At 43.5% G+C, this 20,507-nt stretch overlaps 1 protein-coding gene across 2 annotated transcripts in view; it reads right to left on the bottom strand.

Annotated features, from left to right (window-relative positions):
* Positions 1–3,620: 3,620 nt before the first annotated feature.
* LRRC69 (leucine rich repeat containing 69) overlaps positions 3,621–20,507 on the bottom strand; it is a 50,158-nt gene continuing 33,271 nt past the window's right edge. The window contains exons 4-8 of one of the 2 annotated variants that reach the window (XM_077270826.1): positions 18,477–18,672; positions 16,590–16,661; positions 13,007–13,108; positions 7,116–7,298; positions 3,621–3,796 (exon numbers count right to left, since the gene is read on the bottom strand). In XM_077270826.1, the coding sequence (XP_077126941.1) occupies positions 3,686–3,796; positions 7,116–7,298; positions 13,007–13,108; positions 16,590–16,661; positions 18,477–18,672 (664 nt within the window). In that variant the 3' untranslated portion in view covers positions 3,621–3,685. The remainder of the gene's footprint in view (positions 3,797–7,115; positions 7,299–13,006; positions 13,109–16,589; positions 16,662–18,476; positions 18,673–20,507) is intronic. The other variant, XM_077270827.1, reaches the window with a different exon arrangement.

The following is a 20,507-nucleotide window of genomic DNA, read 5'->3' as shown; positions in this document are numbered from 1 at the left end:
CACTGGCTATAATAAACAGGCGGCATGTATCAGGCACTGGCTATAATAAACAGGCGGCATGTATCAGGCACTGGCTATAATAAACAGGCGGCATGTATCAGGCACTGGCTATAATACACAGGGGCATGTATCAGGCACTGGCTATAATACACAGGGGCATGTATCAGGCACTGGCTATAATACACAGGGGCATGTATCAGGCACTGGCTATAATACACAGGGGCTTGTATCAGGCACTGGCTGTAATACACAGGGGCATGTATCAGGCACTGGCTATAATACACAGGGGCATGTATCAGGCACTGGCTATAATACACAGGGGCATGTATCAGGCACTGGCTATAATACACAGGGGCATGTATCAGGCACTGGCTATAATACACAGGGGCATGTATCAGGCACTGGCTATAATACACAGGGGCTTGTATCAGGCACTGGCTGTAATACACAGGGGCATGTATCAGGCACTGGCTGTAATACACAGGGGCATGTATCAGGCACTGGCTATAATACACAGGGGCATGTATCAGGCACTGGCTATAATACACAGGGGCATGTATCAGGCACTGGCTATAATACACAGGGGCTTGTATCAGGCACTGGCTATAATACACAGGGGCATGTATCGGGCACTGGCTATAATACACGGGCATGTATCGGGCACTGGCTATAATAAACAGGCGGCATGTATCAGGCACTGGCTATAATAAACAGGCGGCATGTATCAGGCACTGGCTATAATAAACAGGCGGCATGTATCAGGCACTGGCTATAATACACAGGGGCATGTATCAGGCACTGGCTATAATACACAGGGGCATGTATCAGGCACTGGCTATAATACACAGGGGCATGTATCAGGCACTGGCTATAATACACAGGGGCTTGTATCAGGCACTGGCTGTAATACACAGGGGCATGTATCAGGCACTGGCTATAATACACAGGGGCATGTATCAGGCACTGGCTATAATACACAGGGGCATGTATCAGGCACTGGCTATAATACACAGGGGCATGTATCAGGCACTGGCTATAATACACAGGGGCATGTATCAGGCACTGGCTATAATACACAGGGGCTTGTATCAGGCACTGGCTGTAATACACAGGGGCATGTATCAGGCACTGGCTGTAATACACAGGGGCATGTATCAGGCACTGGCTATAATACACAGGGGCATGTATCAGGCACTGGCTATAATACACAGGGGCATGTATCAGGCACTGGCTATAATACACAGGGGCTTGTATCAGGCACTGGCTGTAATACACAGGGGCATGTATCAGGCACTGGCTGTAATACACAGGGGCATGTATCAGGCACTGGCTATAATACACAGGGGCATGTATCAGGCACTGGCTATAATACACAGGGGCTTGTATCAGGCACTGGCTGTAATACACAGGGGCATGTATCAGGCACTGGCTGTAATACACAGGGGCATGTATCAGGCACTGGCTATAATACACAGGGGCATGTATCAGGCACTGGCTATAATACACAGGGGCTTGTATCAGGCACTGGCTATAATACACAGGGGCATGTATCAGGCACTGGCTATAATAAACAGGCGGCATGTATCAGGCACTGGCTATAATAAACAGGCGGCATGTATCAGGCACTGGCTATAATACACAGGGGCATGTATCAGGCACTGGCTATAATACACAGGGGCTTGTATCAGGCACTGGCTATAATAAACAGGCGGCATGTATCAGGCACTGGCTATAATACACAGGGGCATGTATCAGGCACTGGCTATAATACACAGGGGCATGTATCAGGCACTGGCTATAATACACAGGGGCATGTATCAGGCACTGGCTATAATACACAGGGGCTTGTATCAGGCACTGGCTATAATACACAGGGGCATGTATCAGGCACTGGCTATAATAAACAGGCGGCATGTATCAGGCACTGGCTGTAATACACAGGGGCATGTATCCGGCACTGGCTATAATACACAGGGGCATGTATCAGGCACTGGCTATAATACACAGGGGCATGTATCAGGCACTGGCTATAATACACAGGGGCATGTATCAGGCACTGGCTATAATACACAGGGGCTTGTATCAGGCACTGGCTATAATACACAGGGGCATGTATCAGGCACTGGCTATAATAAACAGGCGGCATGTATCAGGCACTGGCTATAATAAACAGGCGGCATGTATCAGGCACTGGCTATAATACACAGGGGCATGTATCAGGCACTGGCTATAATACACAGGGGCATGTATCAGGCACTGGCTATAATACACAGGGGCATGTATCAGGCACTGGCTATAATACACAGGGGCATGTATCAGGCACTGGCTATAATACACAGGGGCATGTATCAGGCACTGGCTATAATACACAGGGGCTTGTATCAGGCACTGGCTATAATACACAGGGGCATGTATCAGGCACTGGCTATAATAAACAGGCGGCATGTATCAGGCACTGGCTATAATACACAGGGGCATGTATCAGGCACTGGCTATAATACACAGGGGCATGTATCAGGCACTGGCTATAATACACAGGGGCATGTATCAGGCACTGGCTATAATACACAGGGGCATGTATCAGGCACTGGCTGTAATACACAGGGGCATGTATTAGGCACTGGCTGTAATACACAGGGGCATGTATCAGGCACTGGCTGTAATACACAGGGGCATGTATCAGGCACTGGCTGTAAAACACAGGGGCATGTATCAGGCACTGGCTGTAATACACAGGGGCATGTATCAGGCACTGGCTGTAATACACAGGGGCATGTATCAGGCACTGGCTATAATAAACAGGCAGCATGTATCAGGCACTGGCTGTAATACACAGGGGCATGTATCAGGCACTGGCTATAATATACAGGTGGCATGTATCAGGCACTGGCTGTAATACACAGGGGCATGTATCAGGCACTGGCTATAATACACAGGGGCATGTATCAGGCACTGGCTGTAATACACAGGGGCATGTATCAGGCACTGGCTATAATAAACAGGCAGCATGTATCAGGCACTGGCTGTAATACACAGGGGCATGTATCAGGCACTGGCTATAATATACAGGTGGCATGTATCAGGCACTGGCTGTAATACACAGGGGCATGTATCAGGCACTGGCTGTAATACACAGGGGCATGTATCAGGCACTGGCTGTAAGATCACAGCCAGGTATGTTTGACTGTGAAACCCTTTGGCATTTCAGATAAAGGCCTACAAGCTGCCCGGGACTGCGCCGCGCTGTATACTAGTCGGTACGGGTCAGTTTATACAGATCAATGGTGACAGTCAGGGCTCATACTCACTTGCGAGAAACTCGGATGAGTCTCGCACGTCAATACCCGGCCCTGCACCCGGCACTCAGGAGCCGAGCGTTCAGCTTCATGTATTGCTATGCGGCCGCACGCTCCGCTCCTGAATCCCGGGTGCAGGGCCGGGTATTGACATGCGAGACTCATCCGAGTTTCTCGGAAGTGAGTATGAGCCCTAAAAGTGGGAAAAGTTCTGAAATGATTCTTCTTGGTATGATTATGGCAAAAACCTGGCCTTTTAATAGAGGTGTGTAGACTTTTTATATTCACTGTCCATGCAAATACTTCAAGTGACAAGCTACTTTAAAAAACATTTATTGAAAATGCTGTACATTATGTAGGTTATATGAAATGTTTTACAAAAAGTCCCCTCAATGGACTGCGACTCCAAAAATATCAGCATGTCTCTGGTTAAAGCACTGGTAGGAACACAGTACGATTTTCACTGGTAACAGCTGAAGATTGCTTGACGTCTTCATTTTCTATTGAGAAGGAAAAAGAATTAAAAAGAATAAAAAAACTGTTATTTAAGCAAATAGAATACATATATACATCACTAAATGATATGTAGAGGCTGAGGACCCGAGCACTGCCATATGTGCTGGGCATGGACGCCAAACGCATCCAGAGGGCTGTATTCACCTGACAGAGGCCAAAGAGTGAATGGTGGTATTGTCGGAACCATAGAAATAAAAATTATTATACATCATTATTCCTTTTGCACAGTCTACTTTTTATCTATCCACCTATCCATCCATCTCATATCAGAAATACAATAAAGAAAAAAAACTCAAAATGCAAGAATTGATATTTTTTAGTTACCTACTCTCCACCTCCTTCCAAAAAAAGAACCAAAGAACCAATCAAAATGTCTTTATTTACAAAATAGTATCAATAAAAACGACATCTACACTATAAATCAAGCTTTCACATAGTTCCACTGACGGAAAAATAAAAACGCTACGGTATCTGAAATTGGAGACACAAACTAATGAAAAATCATTTATTTTAGTTTGGTATCATTGTAACCATACTCATCTGAAGAATTTATGTTAGTAAACACCATACAAACAAATCTCAAAAAACAATGGTGGAACTGTGTTTTTTTTTTTACTATTTCACTGCCATTTTTTCCCCACTTTTCAGCACATTACTTACATGTACAGAAAAATACTATAATTCAAAGCTACAACTCGTCCCACAAAAAAACAACACATCTAGGGCTATGTGGACTGAAGAGGAAAATGATAGGAGAAGGAAGGACAAAAGCGCAAACACACAAAATGGCCGGGACCGGAGGAGGCAGTATGATCATTCTGTCCTCATACAGCACGGAGGAGATCTGCTACCAACAATGAGGTATAGGCCGCATGAATGCTCCATGGGGTCTGTGAAGGGCGAGTGTTTTGCTCCTTCGTCAGCTGATTAATGACGTCTTTACATGGGCCAATGATCAGGAACACGCCATTTGGCCTAGTATCAGAAGGAGTATTATTCTGGCCACAGACATGAGATAGAAGTCAAAGAAACAAACAATCAGCCAAATGCCTCAATAACACGTCTGTATACTTTGGTTACGTGCACACTGGCCACTGGGAGTTTTTTTTAGACTCTAACTTCCTATTGTTCCAGGAACACCACATGTACATTAGCCACAATATTCATATTCCCAACTTGTGAAGTATATACAGCAGTCCCAGTGTCTCCTATGCATATGTGGTGTATATACCACAAACTCAGTGTCTCCTATGTGATGCATACACGAGTCTCAGTGTCTTCTATGTGATGTACATACACATACAGCAGTCCCAGTGTCTCCTAGGTGATGTATATACAGCAGTCCCAGTGACTCTTATTTGCTGCATATACACCAGTCTCTGGATCTCGTAAGTGATTTGTATATACGGCAGTCTCGGTGTCTCCTATGTGATATACACTACTAAAAAAAATAAAGGGACCACTAAAATCCCACATCCTAGAAATCACTGAATGAAATATTTCAGTTGCAAATCTTTATTCATTAAATAGTGGAATGTGTTGAAAACAATAAAACATAAAAATGATTAATGTAAATCAAAATAAATATTCCATGGACGTCTGGATTTGGAATGATACTCAAAATCAAAGTGGAAAATCAAATTATAGGCTCATCTAACTTCAATGGAAATGTCTCAAGACAAGGAAATGATGCTCAGTAGTATGTGTGGCCTCCATGTGCCTGTATGACCTCCCTACAACACCTGGGCATGCTCCTGATGAGGCGCTGGATGGTCTCCTGAGGATCTCCTCCCAGAACTGGACTAAAGCATCCGTCAACTCCTGGACAGTCTGTGGTGCAACGTGACGTTGGTGGATGGTGCGAGACATGATGTCCCAGATGTGTTCAATCAGATTCAGGTCTGGGGAACGGGCGGGCCAGTCCATAGCTTCAATGCTTTCATCTTGCAGGAACTGCTGACATACTCCAGCCACATGAGGTCTGGCATTGTCCTCCATTAGGAGGAACCCAGGGCCAACCGCACCAGCATAAGGTCTCACAAGGGGTCAGAGGATCTCATCTCGGTACCTAATGGCAGTCAGGCTCCCTCTGGCGAGCACATGGAGGGCTGTGCGGCCCTCCAAAGAAATGCCACCCCACACCATTACTGACCCACTGACAAACCGGTCATGTTGAAGGATGTTGCAGGCAGATCGCTCTCCACAGCGTCTCCAGACTCTGTCACATCTGTCACATGTGCTCAGTGTGAGCCTGCTTTCATCTGTGAAGAGCACAGGGCACCAGTGGCAAATTTGCCAATCCTGGTGTTCTGTGGCAAATGCCAAGCATCCTTCACGGTGTTGGGCTGTGAGCGCAATCCCCATCTGTGGACTCAGACCATCCTCATGTTGTCGTTTTCTAACCGTTTGTGCAGACACATGCTCATTTGTGGCCTGCTGGAGGTCATTTTGCAGGGCTCTGGCAGTGCTCCTCCTGTTCCTCCTTGCACAAAGGCTGAGGTAGCGGTCCTACTGCTGGGTTGTTGCCCTCCTACGGCCCCCTCCACGTCTCCTGGTGTACTGGCCTGTCTCCTGGTAGCTCCTCCGGACTCTGGACACTACGCTGACAGACACAGCAAACCTTCTTGCCACAGCATTGATGTGCCATCCTGGATGAGCTGCACTACCTGAGCCACTTGTGTGGGGTGTAGAGTCCGCCTCATGCTACCACGAGTGTGAAAGCACAACCAACATTCAAAAGTGACCAAAACATCAGCCAGAAAACACTGATACTGAGATGTGGTCTGTGGTCCCCACCTGCAGAACCACTCCTTTACTGAGGCTGTCTTGATAATTGCTAATAATTTCCATCTGTTGTCTATTCCATTTGCCCAACAGCATGTGAAATTGGTTGTCAATCAGTGTTGCTTCCTAAGTGCACAGTTTGATTTCACAGAAGTTTGATTTACTTGGAGTTATATTCTGTTGTTTAAGTGTTGCCTTTATTTTTTGAGCAGTGTATATATACCAGTCTTGGTGTCTCCTAAGTGATTTGTATACACAGCAGTCTCGGTGTCTCATATGTGATATACGGTATATACACCAGTCTCGGTTTCTCGTATGTGATGTATATACACCAGACTTGGTGTCTCCTATGTGCGGTATATACACCAATCGCAGTGTCTCGTATGTGCTGTCCACCTCTTAATGAATTTCTGGCATCTTTCAACTGCTGCGCACAAAAATTGCAGCGTTATATAACAGAATTGTGGCCAAACCTGTTTGATGAATTTGGGCCACGATGTAAGTTTTTCTTTTTATTACCTTTTTCACATCCACAAACTTTACACATTCGAGCCACATGTCTAGAAACCACTTTCCACACAGGGCACAGGCATTTCTACTGCTCAGCAGTCTTCTAGCATCGGGATAATACGTGATCTGTTCTCGCAGTAATTGGGAGCTTCCATTCTGCAGATGACTTAAAACAAATCTTGCTGTTAATTCCTGGAAAACAATGATAATACAGATAGTAAGCAAGCATTATAGTGGGATCAGTCTAGAAACAAGAACCAAGAGAAGGAAAAGGGAGTAATGTGAGGGATCGGTAATGAGATCGGCAATGGAGCAGAAGAGATGATGATCCATTCTCGGACTTTACAATTCTGGTCACATGGCTACATGCTTGCCAATTGGTAATCTGAATTATAATCCATATAATATGATAATCTTGCACTTGCTTGCAGGATCAAAGTGAAATATAGTAATAATATTGGGAAATTTTGCAACATTGCCTGACTGATGAAAATCATAGAAAAATATAAAACTTAGAAAAAGTTTTAGCCATTTTTTTTTTTTTTATTCGTTACATCCAGTGCAGGCCCCGTGGGGAAGATGCATGAGAGAAGCTGCAGGACTGCCCCACTGATTGGAATTGAGCCTACACAGGGGCCGACGCTTTGGCCACTTCAGTCTTTGGATCAACATAGGTCCTGCCAGCTGAGCTTCTATTAGTCTGAATATTTTGCAATATTCTATCAAATACCATCACTTGCTGTAACAGCATTAATACTTCAGAAAGAAATTGTGTCATTAGAAAATGACCTATGGTTTAAATCAGGTTTTTTTATGTTACAAGTATTTTTTTTTAAATGTTGATTTTTTTTCATTATTTTTAGATCACAATCTTTATTAAAAAAAAAAAATCACATGAATATTAGCAGCAATTCCATAACTCAATCCCTATCTTTTGTATTGAAGCACCTAATGAGCATGTGCAAAGGTCACAGAAGGGAGGAGAAGCAGGGGTGGCTGAGACCCCGCCTATTGTGATTGGTGGATCTGGTGTTTTCCCCTGTGCATAGACGGGTCACCTGTCATTGTAATCTTATCTCTAATGATAATGAGACTTCTCAAAAATCTTCTGCAAAAGGACTGTAAGGCCGGCGTCACACTCGGCGTAAGACAATACGGTCCGTATTTTACGGCCGTAATACGGCCGAAATACGGTGAAATGTTCCCAAAATAGTGATCCGTAGTCAGGGTGTGTCAGCGTATTTTGCGCATGGCATCCTCCGTATGGCATCCGTACTGCGAGATTTTCGCGCAGGCTTGCAAAACCGACATCTAATGGATTTATGTGCTCAAATGTTCATTAAAACATATATACAGTATGTATATATATATATGTCATTGAGACACATATATATATATATTCTGTATTTATATTTCATTCAGCGCGATATCTGTGAACAGCCGGTAATTCAATTGCCGGCTTTTCATTTCTCCTTCACAAACCCGACAGGATATGAGACATGGTTTACATACAGTAAACCATCTCATATCCCCTTTTTTTTTGCATATTCCACACTACTAATGTTAGTAGTGTGTATGTGCAAAATTTCAGCGCTGTAGCTGCTAAAATAAAGGGTTAAATCGCGGAAAAAATTGGCGTGGGCTCCCGCGCAATTTTCTCCGCCAGAATGGTAAAGCCAGTGACTGAGGGCAGATATTAATAGCCAGGAGAGGGTCCATGGTTATTGGCCCCCCCGTGGCTAAAAACATCTGCCCCCAGCCACCCCAGAAAAGGCACATCTGGAAGATGCGCCAATTCTGGCACTTGGACACTCTCTTCCCACTCCCTGTAGCGGTGGGATATGGGGTAATGAAGGGTTAATGCCACCTTGCTATTGGAAGGTGACATTAAGCCAGATTAATAATGGAGAGGCGTCAATGATGACACCTATCCATTATTAATCCAATTGTTGGTAAGGGTTAAAAAACACACACACACACACACACATGATTAAAAAGGATTTTAATGAAATAAACACAGCGGTTGTTGTAATAATTTATTGTTCTCGCAATCCATTTGCAGGCCCTCACTTGGCAAAATAATTAACGCACAATATACATACCTTCTGATGTCAGATCACGTCCCACGAAGTAATCCATCTGAAGGGGTTAACTAATATTACAGGCAGAGCTGCGATAAACCACTCGCTCGTGTCTGTAATCCCCGGGTGCTGAAAGGAAAGCAGGATCTGTACTTACATTGAGTCACGGTGATGCGCCCCTGCTGGATGTTCTCATGAACTGCAGCCTGGGAACTTTTTCCCACGCTCCAGGTCATATGAGGACATCCACCAGGGGGCGCATCACCGCGACTGAAGGAAATGTAGGTCAATGACCTACATTTCATTAATTCGCCGGGGATTACAGGCACGGAGCACCGCTGCATTTAGCAGGGCTCCTGCCTGTAATATTAGTTAACCCCTTCAGATGGATTACCTCGTGGGACGAGACGGTTCACCAGAAGGTATGTATCTTGTGCGTTTATTATTTTTCCAAGCGAGGGTCTGCAAATGGATTGCGAGAACAATAAATTATTACAACAACCGCTGTGTTTATTTCATTAAAATCCTTTTTAATCGTGTGTGTGTGTTTTTTAACCCTTTCCTACAATTGGATTAATAATGGATAGGTGTCATAATTGACGCCTCTCCATTATTAATCTGGCTTAATGTTACCTTACAATAGCAAGGTGGCATTAACCCTTCATTACCCCATATCCCACCGCTACAGGGAGTGGGAAGAGAGTGGCCAAGTGCCAGAATAGGCGCATCTTCCAGATGTGCCTTTTCTGGGGTGGCTGGGGGCAGATGTTTTTAGCCACGGGGGGCCAATAACCATGGACCCTCTCCTGGCTATTAATATCTGCCCTCAGTCACTGGCTTTACCACTCTGGCGGAGAAAATTGCGCGGGAGCCCACGCCAATTTTTTCCGCCATTTAACCCTTTATTTTAGCAGCTACAGCGCCCAAATTTTGCATACACACACTACTAACATTAGTAGTATGGAATATGCAAAAAAAATGGGGATATGAGATGGTTTACTGTATGTAAACCATGTCTCATCTCATGTCGGGTTTGTGAAGGAGAAGGAAAAAGCCGGCAATTGAATTACCGACTTTTCACTAACACCGCTGCGTATTTCTCGCAAGTCACACTGCAGGTCCGTGTGGAATCCCTATTTTTCTCGCCCCCATAGACTTTCATTGGCGTATTATTTGCGCAATACGCTGACAAACGCAGCATGCTGCGATTTTGTACGGCCGTAGAAAGCCGTATAATACTGAACCGTAATATACGGCTAATAGGAGCAGCCCCATTGAGAATAATTGTGCCGTATGTAATGCGAGTTTTACGGACGTAGTTTCTGCGCTCTTACGTCCGTAAAACTCGCCAGTGTGACGCCGGCCTAAGTGTGAGTCTAAAAAAGCCCCAGTGGCCAGCGTGAAAATTGCAAGACTACTATTTTTTTTAATACAGATTGCAAAATAGAAAATACGTGTAAGCACAAATTCTATTTAAATAGGTTATTTTCTAACTTCTAATAACACATTCCCATTAATTAAAGATATAAAATCACTGTGAAAAATTTGCCACATTTTATACTGTCTTGTCAAATTTTACACTTTTTGTCAATTAGCCAGGATTATTATGTTTGCCCCAATATCCTACAAATTCTCTGGTCATATTGTTTTAGAGGGCCGTTGTAATGTAATTCTATTGGACTGCTGGACTCTAATCTAGAAATTAATTCAGGGTAAAAAAAAAAATTAGGGGTAAATTTACTATTCCCATCCAATACTCTGACAGCAGAACTTTACACTAGATATTCTGAAATGAAGCAAAGGTATCGCAACGACTGTTGCTGGATCATAGATTGGGCGTCACTGTAGACAATTTGTCAAACTTTACACCACTCCTCCTTTCCGTCTACAGCCACACCCTCTTTCAGAATAAAACCACACCATATTTTCAGAATAAAAACACATCCTCTATCACACAAAAAACACATCCTCTATCACAAAAAACCACACCTTCTTTCAGAATAAAAACACATCCTCTATCTCCAAAAAACACACCCTTTTTCAGAATAAAAACACATCCTCTATCACAAAAAACACACCCTTTTTCAGAATAAAAACACATCCTCTATCACAAAAAACACACCCTTTCAGAATAAAAACATCCTCTCACAAAAAACACACCCTTTTTCAGAATAAAAACACATCCTCTATCACAAAAAACACACCCTTTTTCAGAATAAAACACATCCTCTATCACAAAAAACACCCTTTTTCAGAATAAAAACACATCCTCTATCACAAAAAAACACACCATTTTTCAGAATAAAACACATCCTCTATCACAAAACACACCCTTTTTCAGAATAAAAACACATCCTCTATCACAAAAAACACACCCTTTTTCAGAATAAAAACACATCCTCTATCACAAAAAACACACCCTTTTTCAGAATAAAAACACATCCTCTATCACAAAAAACACACCCTTTTTCAGAATAAAAACATCCTCTCACAAAAAACACACCCTTTTTCAGAATAAAAACACATCCTCTATCACAAAAAACACACCCTTTTTCAGAATAAAACATCCTCTATCACAAAAAACACCCTTTTTCAGAATAAAAACACATCCTCTATCACAAAAACACACCCTTTTTCAGAATAAAAACACATCCTCTATCACAAAAAACACACCATTTTTCAGAATAAAACACATCCTCTATAACAAAAAACACCCTTTTTCAGAATAAAAACACATCCTCTATCACAAAAAACAAACCCTTTTTCAGAATAAAAACACATCCTCTATCACAAAAAACACACCCTTTTTCTGAAAAAAACCACACCCTCTTTCACAAAAAACACACCCTCTTTCAGAATAAAACCACACTATTTTTTCACCATAAAACCACACCCTCTTTCACAATAAAACCACACCCTTTCAGATTAAAGCCACTCCCTCTGTCAGATTAAAGCCACGCCCTATTTAATAATAAAGCCAAACCCTCTTTCAGAATAAAGACACACCCTCTTTTCAGCTAAAGCCATGCCCTCTTTAGGGTTAAAGCTAGGTCCTTTTCTGACTAAAAATATACATCGCAATACAATGGACGAAGCATTTCATTGCGAAACGCGCGTCGGGTGTGGTGGGTTCCCAGGAGTACTCCATAGGTAACTATGCATATGATACACTTGTATTGCGATGTATATTTTTATTACGGTCTAATGCCAATGTGCTGCTTTTGTGCATAGCTACATATTACCATCCTCTTGTTATTTATACAATTATTTATTTATTTATTTACATGGTTGTACACATTCCTTGTTGGGTTACCCACCGTATTTTTATGTACTTGTGTTTTTTTGCCCACCTTTTAAATATTGTATCTTAATTACTTTAATAAAGATTATTGTTAGTTTTATTGGCCGTGTGTGAAGTTTTGGTCTTTTGGTGTATTTATGTTCCTCTTTACAGCAAGCCACACCCTCTTTTTGCTAAAGCCACACCCTATTTTGATTAGCCACGTCCTGTTGTTCTAGTCAACTCAAAAATGGCTAAAATACTTGGCACAGCATGTGCGATGACTGACTAGTCGTCTTCTCTACAGGCTTCACTGTACGCAGCCTGACCGTAAGAAGGGACGTGTGTGTAGACGTGCACGTTGGAGCCAGATCTCGGCTGATCACATCGCCACACAACAGCAATCACAAATAATAACACTTTCTGCTCATTTCTATAAACCGAATTACAGAACATTGATCCAAATCCCTCAGTGATCATGGTGATTGATTCTGCAGCATTTTTCTGAATTGTCTACCCAGGTTATGGCACATTTTTACCTTTAGAGACAAAATTTCCTCATCCTGGATGGCAGACACGGGCGCCTTTACAAGCAGAGGATTTTCTTCACAGTATAGTTCTTGTAAAGGGATTTCATGCATCTGGAAACACAAATGAACAAACCTCTGTGTAACATTTGGTCTAATGCTATTTATGATGTTATGTAGTCAGAAAAACACACATATGACACTGTTTACAACCTATTGGAGGGTGTTTCTTTGTGAAGTCTTCCCCCATAAAACAAAGGTATATTTTCTCTTTAACTCCATTGGCTTCCTGTATTTCCAAAATAAAGGCAGCTGTACTCATCCACTGCCGCTCCCACACCAGCTCCACTCTGCAGCCTTGGGCTTTGTGGATGTGGCTGCAGCATTTATTACTGTCCACATCATGTGACAGCTGCAGACAATCACTGGGCTCAGCTGTTATTATGGTGTAGAGCACCAAACGGCTGAGATAGTGACTGGCTGCATCTGTCATCAATATAGGCTAGATCATCAGTAAAGGCTAGATCATCAGTATAGGCTAGATCATCAGTATAGGCTAGGTCATCAGTATAGGTTAGATCATCAGTATAGACTAGCTCATCAATGTAGGCTAGGCCATCACTATTGGCTAGGGCATCAGTATAGACTAGCTCATCAATGTAGGCTAGGTCATCAGTATTGGCTACGTCATCAATATAGGCTAGGCCATCAGTATAGGCTAGGCCATCAGTATAGGCTAGGCCATCAGTATAGGCTAGGGCATCAGTATAGACAAGCTCATGAATGTACGCTAGGTCATCACTATAGGCTAGGTCATCACTATAGGCTAGGTCATCACTATAGGCTAGGTCATCAGTATAGGCTAGGTCATCACTATAGGCTAGGTCATCACTATAGGCTAGGTCATCACTATAGGCTAGGTCATCACTATAGGCTAGGTCATCAGTATAGGCTAGGGCAGTGTTCCCCAACTCCGGTCCTCAAGAGCATAGGTGATAATTGCATCACCTGCACAGGCAATAATTCCATCACCTGTGCAATACTAAGGAAATCCTGAAAACATGACCTGTTGGTGGCTCTTGAGGACCGGAGTTGGGGAACACTGGGCTAGGGCATCAGTATAGGCTAGGTCATCAATATAGGCTAGGTCATCAATATAGGCTAGGTCATCAATATAGGCTAGATCATCAATATCGGCTAGATCATCAATATTGGCTAGATCATCAATATCCGATCAGTTCGGTACCCAACTGCAGCCAATACACAGATGACAGAGCTATACTGTACAGCTCCGCAACTGATAACCTGTTTGCCACCAGCACCGAGAACAGATGATCCATGGGTGAACTGACTGTCAGACCCCCACCAATCTGATATTGACGATTTATTCCAAGAATGGGTCATCAGTATAAAAGTAGTGAAGCAACCCTTTAAATGAGTATTCCCATCTCCAAGATCCTATCCCAATGTTTAGTAGGTGTAATATTAATAATATTAGCAAATACCTCCAAATAGAAATGTAGTTTAGTTCTTCAGATCCGCTGTGTCGATTACCTCATGTAGGGAATTGCAGTAGCTTAGATATCCATGGTTACGACCACTCTGACAGTTAGTGAGACAGCTCTTAGTGTCTAATGTAATGCAGCGGTAGCGTCGTACGCAGTGAAGAGGCAGTGACCCACAAAGTTCCAACACAAAAGTCTCTTTAATGTGTTTCCTCACAGCATTAAAGTCCAATTCACACAAATGCTTATAACTTCAGTGATATTATCAGTGTTCAGTTCACACCAGTTCATAGCAATACAAATCATATGGCTTTAGATTTACAGTCCCTAAACAGGCCAGACTTCCCTTGTCCAGTTTCCCTGGGCAACCGCACGCCATAATACAGTCTCCATATACACAGCCTCATATGTTACAGACACTACACACACCAGCCCCCTCCGACTAGTTCCCGTGGGTGTCCTGCATCACTGTATCACAGTCCCTTACAGTCTCTTTACTCACAAAGCCGTACACAGCCCAGGATATCCTCCAGATAGCAGCCAGGCACCATATCCACCTGTTTGCAATCGTTACACATGTTAGTCCTCTTTCGGGCACAGGACATCCACCTCCGGGCACAGGACTATCCACATCCGTCTCTTTTGGGCACAGGACATCCACCTCTGGGCACAGGACTGTCCACATCCGACTCTTACGGGCACAGGACATCCACCTCCGGGCACAGGACTGTCCACATCCGAGACCAGTACTATGGACGACTTGCATCGCTGTATATGCTGTGGGTGCCTGGCTATTCAGCTGCCCTGGGTGCTGGCTCCGCTGGCCTGTGCCTCCATGCACTAAGCCAGCACTCTGCAGGCCTCTGCTCTGCACACCAGCACACACCAGACTGACACTCAGGTTGCACCACACACCTGACACACCCCTACCTCTTACTGCAGGGCTTTTAACACACACAAACCTGTGGCCTTCAGCCACATGGAAAACTCGGATTGGAAATCCGTGACTCCCATGCACACCTATGGACTTCATCCGTCTGCATGCACAACCTGGGGAGAACACACACTGACCCCTACCTGTGACACGGGTCACTACCTCACATTGCAATCACAGCTACACCTGCCACTGCCATGCACACCTATGACCTTCATACGCCTCTGTGCGCATTCTGGGGAGCACAAACAGCACCTCCTAGCTGTAACAGGGGTCACAGCCTCACACTAAGCTATTGCAATGCCTGCACATAAGGTAAGTGACATAGCGAATCTGGAGAACTATACTAAATTTCTAATTGGAGGTATTTGCTAATATTATTATTATTACACCTACTACATATTGAGATAGGATCTCTAATATTATTATTACACCTACTACATATTGAGATAGGATCTCTCAAGATGGGAATACCCCTTTAAGTAAAGAAAACCTAAGGGGTAAATAAAACATAAAAAATGTAACCACTTTAAACCAAAAATTAAGCCGCTTTAAGGCTATGTTCACATTTGCTTTCGGAGCCCCTTTCGCAGAGTTGGTTAAAATACCAGTTTTATAGTGAAAGGACATACTCCCTTATGGAAATGTTGCAGCCCCCATTATAGTCAATCGTCGGTGTCCACCATGAGATGGATCTGACGTAGATGTCATTTTTATTGTTCTGTGACAGAACACAGGTGTGATCTAAGCACAACAAATTATTATCCCCATTGGAACGATGCAGCTAAGCCAAAACCCCGGCGGCACCATTCATTGTGTGCAGGAGTCACAGTATGAAGGGCAGCGACGGCTCAACAACAGATCCAGGCTGGCAGCACAATGACCGATTGTCCGGTCTCGAGTCACTGATGACATTTTGGATACTTTTACTCATTACCATCCATCTCTGGGAGAACTGGTATCTAAGCCAGGAGAAACTGGAGAATACCAGTAGAGCTACATTTGTCAGCTCATGACGTCAAAGGATTCCTTGTCAGCTGGATGGCAGCATGCATGTGAACAGTTCGATACAGCTAAAGATATTAAGGAGATGTTCCAGACAATAAAATTTCTGTTCTCTGGGCGACCGCTTTAATTTGAAGGATTTATTACTTACCCTGGATGGAAATGTCTGTATCTGATTTCCTGCAACATCCAGAATTTTCAACATCCTCAACCTACAAAGCCCCTACAGATAAAACAATGCACATATGTAAGATGGAGACTACTGTACACATTATGGAAAACAATGAGCCTTATGGACTAATTAAATGGGTTTTCTAGGATTAAGAAATTGATGAGCTATCCTTTAAGGGGTTTTCTAAGAATGTATTAAAATGGCTCCCCAGTCAGTTGAGACACAGGTCTCAGAAGCTGTGTTTTTCAGACTGCAGCCAGTCCTTACAAGGAACTAGGATGGATAGTTGTTTGAATTACATGCCGGGAGAGAGTCAGCAGAGCCCCATATACATTAGACCAACGGCCGATTCAGCTGACTTCACTGTCATGTGTGGGATAAGAGTGGCAGAGGTCCGACACACAGTCAGATGAAAACAGTGATCCGCTGACAGCCGGACAGAAATAGTGAATAGAGCCAAGAGAGCATAGCGCCATTTAATGTGTAGTGGCCATACCTGGGTACTGCAGCACGGCTCCTAATCAATAGGAGTTGAGCTGTAATAACTGGGACCAATCCCAACACACAGTGAATGGAGCAGAAAACAGCTGCTTGGTGGGGATGCCAGTTGTTGGGCCCCCAATCACTCTCATATTGATAACCTATCCCAGGGTTAAATCAGCAATTTAGTAAACCTAGAAAACCTTTAAAAAAGTGCCCATGAATATAAAGAAAAAAATCAACTAAACCACACCAATTTAGGTAGGATTGGCCAAAAATGTTATGTGCATCAATGTGCAAATATCCCCCCAATAGATGGTGACAGGAGAAAGGATTGAGCATCTTGAATTTCAAAGTTCTTTCTTTTTGTTCTTAGGGAACATAGGCCATGTTCACACTATCAGTATTTGGTCAGTATGTTACATCAGTATTTGTAAGCCAAAACCAGGAGTGGAACAATCAGAGGAAAAGTATAATAGAAACACGTCACCACTTCTGTATTTATCACCCACTCATGGTTTTGTCTTACAAATACTGATGTAACATACTGATAGTGTGAACATGGCCTTACTCTTCTTTGCCCTCTGGAAACACACGAATGCCCAATCGAGCATGCGCGTTGTGAGGCAGTGACCCCTGTTACAGCTAGGGGGCGCTGTTTGTGCTCTCCAGAATGCGCACGGAGGCATAGTGAGGCCATGAGGGCGCATTGCAGTCACAGGTGTAGCAATGATTACAATGGGGAAGCAGTGACTGATTAAAAGCCCTGTAGTAGAGGGGGAGGTGTGTCAGTGTTGGTTTGGAAGCAGACAGAGCAGTTGTCTGCAGAGCACTCCCTGTGTGAGGCAACACAGGGGCAAGAGGAACCAAAGAGACTGACACCCTGAGTCTCGGGCTGTCTTTTTGCTTACCCGGCTGCGATCCGGATACAGCGTGCTGTGCACTGCGTGAGTAAAGAGACTTGGTCCCGGCGTGCGGTCGCCCAGAGGAACTGGACAAAGGGAAGTCCAGCCTGTTTAGGGACTGCAAACATAAAGCTGTGTACTATGTATTCTTATGGACGGTGTGAAGTAACACATTAAAGGAACGTTTTGTTTGAATTTGCTTGGGTCACTGCCATTTTCACTGCAGACGGTGATACCACTCCACTACAGCATATATAGGGGAAGTCAGAAGGAATAGAAGTCCAGCTTTCCAAAATCATACATTTCACATCTTAGCAGTGATCTCCTAGGCTTTACTTTCATCTTCTTAGCATAACCCATTCTTCAAAAGCCCAACACCACGGTCAGTCACAGAGGAGGTTCGTCTGTCACATGACTACAATATTTGAGCTTAAAAAACAGGCAATTGACCAAACATGAGAATAGAACATATGTTCCTCACCTCTGGCAGGCCATAAAGATTGTTCCGGTAGACCCGCAGCTCCTTCAGGTTGCTCAGACTGCCGATCTGCTCTGGGAGCATCTCCAGTTGGTTATTTCCAAGGTGCAGCTCACAAAGGTTTGGTAGGACACACAACTCTTTGGGGATGTTGTGTAGACAGTTGTGGCTTATACTGAGTTTTTCAAGACATTGTAGCCTACATAGAGCACATTAAGAAGTGAGGTACGCAGCTGGCTGATGTTATTCTATGTATGACACATGCAAAACATGCAAAAATATGAAGGTTAAGTTCTCATGATCAGTTTTTGGTGAGCATCTGTCGCAGCCTATTTTGGCTACGCAAAATAAACAAACAGTCTTAGGCCGGGGTCACACTCAGCGTAGGGAAATACGGTCCGTATTTTACATGCGTAATACGCAGAAATGTTTCCAAAATAGTGATCCGTATGTCATCCGTAGGCAGGGTGTGGCAGCATATTTTGCGCATGTAAACCTCCGTATGTAATCCGTATGGCATCCGTACAGCGAGATTTTCTCGCCGGCTTGCAAAACCGACATACAATGGATCCACGGGCTGAAATATTCATGAAAACATATATACAGTCTATATATATATATATATATATATATATATATATATATATATATATATATATATATATATATATATATATATATACACATTCTATTTGTACACATTTATTCTACCTATTCTGTCAGTGTGATTTTACTGTACACAACCACTGAATTACCGGCTTTTCCATAGAACACCGGTGCGTATTTCTCGCAAGTCACCCGCATGGTCCGTGTGTAATCCGTAATTTTCTCGCCTCCATAGACTTTCATTGGCGGATTTTTTGCGCAATACGCTGACAAACGCAGCATGCTGCGATTTTCTACGCCCGTAACATACCGTATATTACGGATGCGTAATATACGGCAGATAGGAGCTGCCCCATAGAGAATCATTGGGTCGTGTGCAATGCGTATTTTCTGGACGTATTTTCTGCGCTCATACATCCGTAACACACACTAATGTGACCCCGGCCTTACAGTTGCGGATAGGATTTATAGAAACCTCCTGCCCACTGTGCTTCTTTATGCAGCATAATCTGACCTGCGGTGCGCGTTTCAAATCCACAACTTGTCAATTTCTCTTGCGGGTACACTGAGATTTATGTGGAGATTTTCCCCAAAGAATTATATTACATGCAGAAAAGCCTAATTTACCTAAGGCTACGTTCCCACAATGAGTTTTTGGTGAGTTTTTTTTTATCCTGATCCTATTTTAACTAATGAGTGCACACAATCTGCTACATCAAAACTCACCAAATTCTCATTGTGGGAACGTAGTCCAAGAGATTGTGAACCACAAATTAAACAGGTTGCTCTGAGATATTGATGACCTATCCTGAGGATTACATTGGTAGGGGTCCAATACCTGGCACCCCCACCAAGGGGCGGACACTGACAGTAAAGGGACCTATGCAGGACTTATGTCTGCCCCACCCCATTGCGTCAGGCCTCACCCACATAAACATATGTTCACATTTAGGCCACGTTCACACGTTCAGTATTTGGTCAGTATTTCACATCAGTATATGTAAACTAGGAGTGGAACAATCAGAGGAAAAGTATAATAGAAACACGTCACTTCTATATTTATCACCCACTCCTGGTTTTGGCTTACAGATACTGATGTGAAATACTGACCAAATACTAACTGTGTGAACGTGGCCTTACTTGCATATTCACATTAGGAACAATATAATAAAACTAGATGGTAGCCTGATTCTAACGCATCGGGTATTCTAGAATATGTAAGTAGTTTATTTATGAAGATTTTAGAATAATACATTGAATACACAGGATTCGGCCAACCGTGACCAATTAGCGAAGAGTGGTTCAAATCCCGCGCCAATTCGCTGCCGCACTGCGCCTGTCGCTGATTGTTCGCGGCCGGCCATGTAGTATATAGCACAGCCACGTAGTATATAACAGCCCACGTAGTAAATAGCACAGCCACGTAGT

Source organism: Ranitomeya variabilis, chromosome 6, assembly GCF_051348905.1.
Source record: "Ranitomeya variabilis isolate aRanVar5 chromosome 6, aRanVar5.hap1, whole genome shotgun sequence".
Classification (NCBI taxonomy): domain Eukaryota; kingdom Metazoa; phylum Chordata; class Amphibia; order Anura; family Dendrobatidae; genus Ranitomeya; species Ranitomeya variabilis.
The sequence above is the reverse complement of the archived record's forward strand: the minus strand, read 5'-3'. Positions and strand labels throughout refer to the sequence as shown.